The 7172-nt window shown below is 48.1% G+C and overlaps 1 protein-coding gene across 1 annotated transcript; it reads left to right on the top strand.

Annotated features, from left to right (window-relative positions):
• The first annotated feature begins 3044 nt into the window (after nucleotides 1-3044).
• LOC123411035 (protein PHOSPHATE-INDUCED 1 homolog) lies at nucleotides 3045-4455 on the top strand. Its single transcript, XM_045103953.1, has one exon. The coding sequence runs from the start codon at nucleotides 3266-3268 to the stop codon at nucleotides 4229-4231; it is 966 nt and encodes a 321-aa protein (XP_044959888.1). The 5' UTR covers nucleotides 3045-3265; the 3' UTR covers nucleotides 4232-4455.
• Nucleotides 4456-7172: the final 2717 nt, after the last annotated feature.

Below are 7172 nucleotides of genomic sequence, written 5' to 3'. Positions count from 1 at the left end.
CTTTGAGAGAGTGAAAATAAAGGGGAACTGGAAAGCCAAGTGTGCTTATTGTAAAAAGAAGCTTGGAGGAGAAACAAAAAATGGGACTAACATCTCCATGATCATCTGAGGAGTTGTGTTTATGTGAAGATCAAGAACAGGGGCAAGACACTGGCTCAGAGTTCTTTGAGGTTTAACTCCCAAGATGAAGGCAAAATTTCACTTGAGAACTATACTTTTGATCAGGATTTTGCTAGGAAGGAGCTTGCAGACATGATTGTTTTACATGAGTATCCATTATCTATTGTTGATCATACTGGTTTTCGTAGATTTGTTAGTGCATTGCAGCCTGTGTTCAAAATGGTGACAAGGAACACTATTAGGCATGCATTCAATATACCTCTCCATCATGGTTGTACTATATATTATTTATTTTGATATTTAAGTGTTGATTTTTATTTTATAGGAATGACATTGAGGCTCATTATGAAGAAGAAAGAAAAAGGGCAATTGAGTACATGGCTACGACTAAATCTAGAGTGGCCATCACAACTGATATGTGGACATCCGATCATCAAAAGAAGGGCTACATGTCCATCACAACCCACTTTATTGATGATAATTGGAACCTTAGGAGTGTTATTATGCGGTATTGAAATTAGCAATGTTGCTGTCTTGAGATTATCAATACTTCTATGTTGAACATATGAATGTTGTTGTCTAATAACTTGTCAATATTTATTGTATTGTGTCCAGGTTCATTTATGTGCCAGCTCCACATACTGCGGAGGCTATAGCAAATGAATTGTATGAGTCTTTGGTTACTTGGAATCTTGATGAGAAGCTTTCCGCCGTGACCGTGGATAACTGCACCTCAAATGACAAGGCGGTTGATCTCTTGCTGAATAAGATAGGGAAAGAGAAGCTAATGCTGAAAGGTATGATGCTCCACATGCGATGTTGTGCACACATTCTTAATTTGATAGTGAAGGATGGTTTGGATGTGTTGAAAGCTGCTATAGAAAAAATTCGTGAGAGTGTAGCATTTTGGACATCCGCCCCAAAAAGAGTAGAGAAATTTGAGGAAATTGCTAAGTTTCAGAAAGTTAAAATGGGAAAAAAGTTGGCGCTGGACTGCAAGACTAGATGGAACTCTACCTTCACCATGCTCCATACTGCTTTACCTTATAAGGCTGTGTTCGAGCGTGCAAAGAAGGTTGAGAAACTATATGATTGCTATCCTAGTGATTATGAATGGGCTTTTGCTTCTGATGTGGTGAAGAGGCTGGAGTTATTCTTTGAAGTAACTGAAGTGTTCTCTAGAACCAATTATGTCACTGCCAATATTTATTTCCCCAAGATTTGTGAAATCAAAGAGAAAATGAGACAATGGTCCACTTCTGATGATGAAATTATAGCAGACATGACAGCTAACATGAATGAGAAGTTTGATAAATATTGGTCTGGCATTAAAGGTCTCATGGTATGGCTACTCTTCTTGACCCAAGATACAAAAATGAAATGTTACTTGTTTGCTTCTCTCGCCTACATGGTGTTAGTCCTGAAGAGTGTCATGGTCATGTTTCAGAAGTCATTGCTTCATTATGTAGCTTGCTGGAAGAACATCAGGATGAAAACAAGGATGAGGATGGAGAATCATCACATTCCTCACTGACAACAACAAAAGCTACAGCTTTAATGTCAGTTTTCAATGCACGCATTGCTCAGAAAAGGCCAACAACTTATAGGTCTGAGTTAGACCAGTACTTGATGGATGATTTGGTTCCATTGAGCAAAGAGAACTTTGATGTGTTGGACTGGTGGAAATCAGCTGGTAGACGATACCCTACTTTGAGAAAAGTAGCAAGAGACATTTTTGCTATTCCGGTAACAACTGTTGCATCAGAATCTGCTTTTAGCACAAGTGGGAGGGTTCTTAGTGACCATCGTAGCCGTCTAACTCCTCCCATATTGGAGGCACTAATGTGTTCACAAAATTGGCTTAGGAACAAGTACAAATGTAAGCTGACTTGTTTTCTTTGTTGTTGCACTTCTGTGTTGTGTAAATATAGCTCATTGTTCACTTGTTTATTTGCACAGATGCCCCCAAAGGAGATGCTATAAGTTTCTGGTCTTGTCTTGAAGACATTCAGGAGGGGATGCAGGTACTCTCGGAAATACATTTTGGTAATATAGAAGTATATTTCATTTCGCCATTTAACTAAGTTCACATTGCCATGTAGGATTTGGCACTTTGACTAATACAAGAAGCTGAAGTTGCTGGTGAAGTTGGTCTTCCGTCATCGAATAAGAATTCAACTAGCGTGCTACTATTTCTATCAGTCAGATGAACTTTCTTTTAAGTTATGTGTGGTGTGTCGTCAATATTGCATGATTCATGTAATATTTTAGGCTTCATAAACGTTTGTCGTCAACCTTTATCTATTATCATTGTGTCATGGCATTTGGCATGCTCTTGTACTGCTTCTTGGTATGATATTTAAATTTGCTTTTTGAGTTGCTCGCATGATGTTCAATGTTGATGATCACATCTTACTACTTCTTAATAATGGCTGTTAGATAATTATATATTTGTTTCTCTCAATGTACCACACTCATGTGTATACTCGTTAATTTACTAAAATATAGTAGTTGACATTGTATTCATAGAGGGGATATGGGTTACCCGTGGGTCTGCTACACCCGACAGGGGATGGGGACGGGGAAAAGTTGTCCCCGAGGCTGTATATGGGGATCGGGATGGGCTGATTGTTCTCTCACGGGGACGGGGGAGAAAAGATACTCCCCGACCGGGTGCAGACCCGTTGTCATCCCTAGATACACCACTATTTTTAGGGATAGGTTAGAAATAGCTAAGATTAACTTATAATTGCATAAACGTAGAATTGGTTTACGTTCATAAATAGGTGGTTCTCAGATAAAGCAAGTGAATAAGTGACCGCATTAGTGCACACGCGTTTGCATTAAGCAACTAAGCGAGTGAGCAAGTGTCTGCATTAGTGCACACGCGTTTGTACTATTGATCAACTCGTTGGCTGGCAACAGCCTGAATAGTGATTACTTCGACAGTCGACACACTGGGAACGGCTCGTTTAGCATATGCGCAGCGGCCCTCACATTTCGCACTGGGCTGAGAGCTCCCCTATATAATCAGATCCCCGCTTGCCATTGCTCCCCACACCCTCACAAACAGCACCATACAAGACACGGACACGTACGCAAAACCTTTTTCCAAGATCTAAACCCCTCTTCCTCCCCTCCCCAAATGGCCAAGAGAAGCCTCCTCCTCCTCCTGGCGCTAATGGCGCTCGCCGCTAACATGGCAGCCGCGTCGGCTACCGCGAGCACGAGGAAGCTCATGTTCCTGGTCCAGCCCCAGCCGAACCAACTCACGTACCACAACGGCGCCGTGCTGCACGGCGACATCCCCGTCTCCGTCCTCTGGTACGGCCGCTTCACGGCGGCGCAGAAGGCCATCGTCTCCGACTTCCTCCTCTCCCTCTCCGCCGCGCCGCGCGCGTCCCCGGCGCCGTCCGTGTCCCAGTGGTGGAGCAGCATCCACCAGCTGTACCTCTCCAAGGCGGCGGCCGTCGGCAAGCACGGCGCCGGCGTCACCAAGGCAGCGCGGGTGGTCCTGTCCGGCCAGGTCTCCGACGAGGCGTGCTCGCTGGGGAAGAGCCTGAAGCTCTCCCAGCTCCCAGCGCTGGCGGCCAAGTCGAGGCCCGCGAGGGGCGGCATCGCGCTGGTGCTCACGGCGCAGGACGTGGCCGTGGAGGGGTTCTGCATGAGCCGGTGCGGCCGGCACGGGACCGTGGACGCCAAGTCCGGCACGGCCTACGTGTGGGCCGGCAACCCGGCGACGCAGTACGCCGGGCAGTGCGCGTGGCCGTTCCATCAGCCGGCGTACGGGCCCCAGGCGCCGGCGCTGGCGGCCCCGAACGGCGACGTGGGCATGGACGGGCTCATCATCAACGTGGCCAGCATGGTGGCTGGCGCGGTGACCAACCCGTTCGGCGACGGGTTCTACCAGGGGGAGCGCGAGGCGCCGCTGGAGGCCGCGACGGCGTGCCCGGGGGTGTACGGCAAGGGCGCGTACCCCGGGTACGCCGGCCAGCTGCTGGTGGACGGGGCCACCGGAGCGAGCTACAACGCCCACGGCGCGCACGGGAGGAAGTACCTGCTGCCGGCGCTGTTCGACCCCGCCACCTCCGCCTGCTCCACGCTGGTGTAGGACTAGTACGGCGGCACAGTGGTAGCGACAAGTGAAGTGAGTCGAATCCGCTAGCTGCCCATCTAGCCAAACTGTATTGGGTACAACTAGTAGTACTGTAGTGCATATACGTGTAAATAGTTCGTATATGAGCTTGTGTTTGGATCTTCTCGTGCTAAATAAAAAATGTAAATCAGCCTTTGTACTCTGCACAAATGGAGTAAGCGGTAATTTTGTTTGTCGTACGGTACGGTGCGGAAGTGGCAGCACGTGAGTGAATAATCTCGAACTTTGTGAAGCTTATCCCATCTTCCGAGCGGCGTCGGAAAGGGACGAGGGGATGCCCTGCTTCGATGAGGGATAGCTATCGACCCTCTGGTCCGACGTGTCCGTGCTGCACCCTCGTGTCAAGACTGTTTCTCAAAAAAAAAAAAAAACAGAGCGCGTGTCCGTGGCGATGTGACACGTATGACACGTTTGTATGGTGACGAGTCACAGCAAGTTGTGACCGAGAATACATTGGAACCGAATACGTTTCTATGGTGACGAGTCGGACATATGAGGATCCCGTGACAGAAAGGCAAAATTGATACAAATAGTGTGCATCATTTTTTATTTTTGCGAGTTAGTACTACAGATGCCCAAACATGATGAAATTTAACATGACCATCACGCACTCAATCATCCTTCACCCAAAAATGCGATTTTTTACTATTCTTAACATATTTACTGTTAGTGATATGTTACCGCGCGGGCTTATGTAAGCTCGGGAGGAATAATGTCGCTCTCAACTTTTTCTTAACTCGTGCTTATTCATAAAGGATAGAGCTTAACTAGGCACCTCTTGACTCCCTCAGGCCTAAACGTGGACCGAAAGTGAGCTGCAATTTAATTGCGTCGGCCCTTGAACTTGAGACCTCTTGGCTCTAATATCATGTAGAAGTGCATGCTCTAGCCAATGCAACCAAAAGACCGATCTGATGAAAGAGACCGGGCAGCACATTATACGCCAACAAACACCTCCATAAGCACCTTACATTATACCCGGCCTAAAGGCATCTCAAACATCCACCACCAGACCACAACAACATCATGATCGTGCAGTCCACACGTGTTTTGTCACTCAAAACGGATTTGCCCGTGTGCTAGAAACCTACTCCGATCGCATGTGTGTTCGCTAACCGGATGGCATTAAACACACAATGTTGGCTGATTTCGAACGTCCACATGCTATTTAAACAATGGCAAACGCCGACCAAAAATCGCACAACACCTTTCCTCCGATATCCTTCTTGCATTGTTTTCTTCAGACTCTCCATGGCACCCGACAATTAGGATACTGTGGCATAAAATTTGGTTGGGTGGTCTACCGAGCTCGCTGGATATGAGTGACAATTCTCTACTCCATCTCCGTGTAGGAGATATACCCAAGAGACAATAGTAACATCTATTAGTTATCTTCAAGTTTGTAATTATGTTTATTTTCCAAGCTATAATTGCAATGACCCTTAAGACCGTATATCCGTAAAGTCTTAGAGGAAAACCCATATGCACGTGTGAGATAATAAACGATAAATATATTCCTAGTCATGTCTCTGAGACTAGCTCAAGTGTTGCATGATGGTGAGGTTTTCCTGATCATGGGCATGCCTATGACGTAAATTTTGAGGACACATTGTTAAAATTCGAATCGACCCACATTAATATTATGCTATGAAATACATTTGTCACAAGTTAATGATTAGTAACAGAAAGATAGTGTTTGCACAATTCCTTAGACCGTGAGAGTATCGAGTCCCAACATGCTTGCTTCATGAACTTTGGGGTTAGTTAAACGTCATCCATAACAAGGTGGCTATTACGTCGTCTTTCGGGTTCATGGAGTAGTCTCACAAGGGACTTGATAGCTTAAGATTGAGATTTGCTCACCCGACAACGGAGAGATATTATTTGGGCCCTCTTGGTGTTACAATATCCATCATCGTGTGGCCACACACACTGTGATTCGGTCACAGGGATGTCGGAACGCGACAACAGAGATCAAAACCGATAATGAGGAAACTATCAGAGTAAACAAGTTGTTGATTCACATGGATGCCACTAAAACTTACCTCGGGTATTTGTAACATATATTGAAGCAACATGAAAAATATTCATTAAGGCCAACTCCAACGCACGACCCCAAACGGGTGTCCGCTTTTTGTCTGTTTGAGGTCGATTTGGGCGGATGTCCGGGGGCGGACAGACGTTTAATGCAGCGCTCGAGCAACCCTGACCCCAAACGGTCCGCCCAGCTCGGAGCATGGAGTTCAAAGGTGCAGCGGCAGCGAAATAGATGGGCATTTGATTTTGATTTTCAATTTCTTGTGGTGGAGGAGGGAATATTTACCATGGTCGTTGGAGTAGGCTAGGAGGGCGACGAGGCGCGGGTGGCGGCCGACTCGGTGGAGCAGGTCGAGCTCGCACCGGAATGCGCTGAGCTGACGCTCTCCGCCGCCGCACCACCGGTGCATGATCACGGCGGCTCGCAGCCCGCCGACCACAGCGGGGATCCTCGATAGGTACAGGGCGCCGCCGGACCCGGCGCGGCCCACTACGACCGCCTCCTCGAACCCGCCCGTCAGTGCCTCCACCTCCCGCCACGCCAGTTGCCGGGGCTCCGGCGCCCTCGTCTTGGCCCACGTCACTGGCGGGGACACGTGCGGATCCTGTTGTGGCACTGCTGGTAGCGGTGCCGCCTACGCGGCAGCCTCCGTGTCGACAGCGGCATAAGGGGAGCCGCGTGTGGTGGGTGCGCGCGCCCGGCGGAGCGCGGCCAGGCAGAGGAGGAGGAGGAGGAGCGAGATGGCCGACAAGGAGAGGAGAAGGAGGCAGAAGAAGAGTGTGGCACCGCCATGGCCGCGTCCATGCCGGCACGGAGGAGAGGAGAAGAAGGCACAAGAAGACCATGACGCGTGGAGGT

The sequence above is a fragment of the Hordeum vulgare genome, chromosome 7H, assembly GCF_904849725.1.
Source record: "Hordeum vulgare subsp. vulgare chromosome 7H, MorexV3_pseudomolecules_assembly, whole genome shotgun sequence".
Lineage (NCBI taxonomy): Eukaryota > Viridiplantae > Streptophyta > Magnoliopsida > Poales > Poaceae > Hordeum > Hordeum vulgare.
This window is presented reverse-complemented; position numbering and strand designations above follow the sequence as displayed.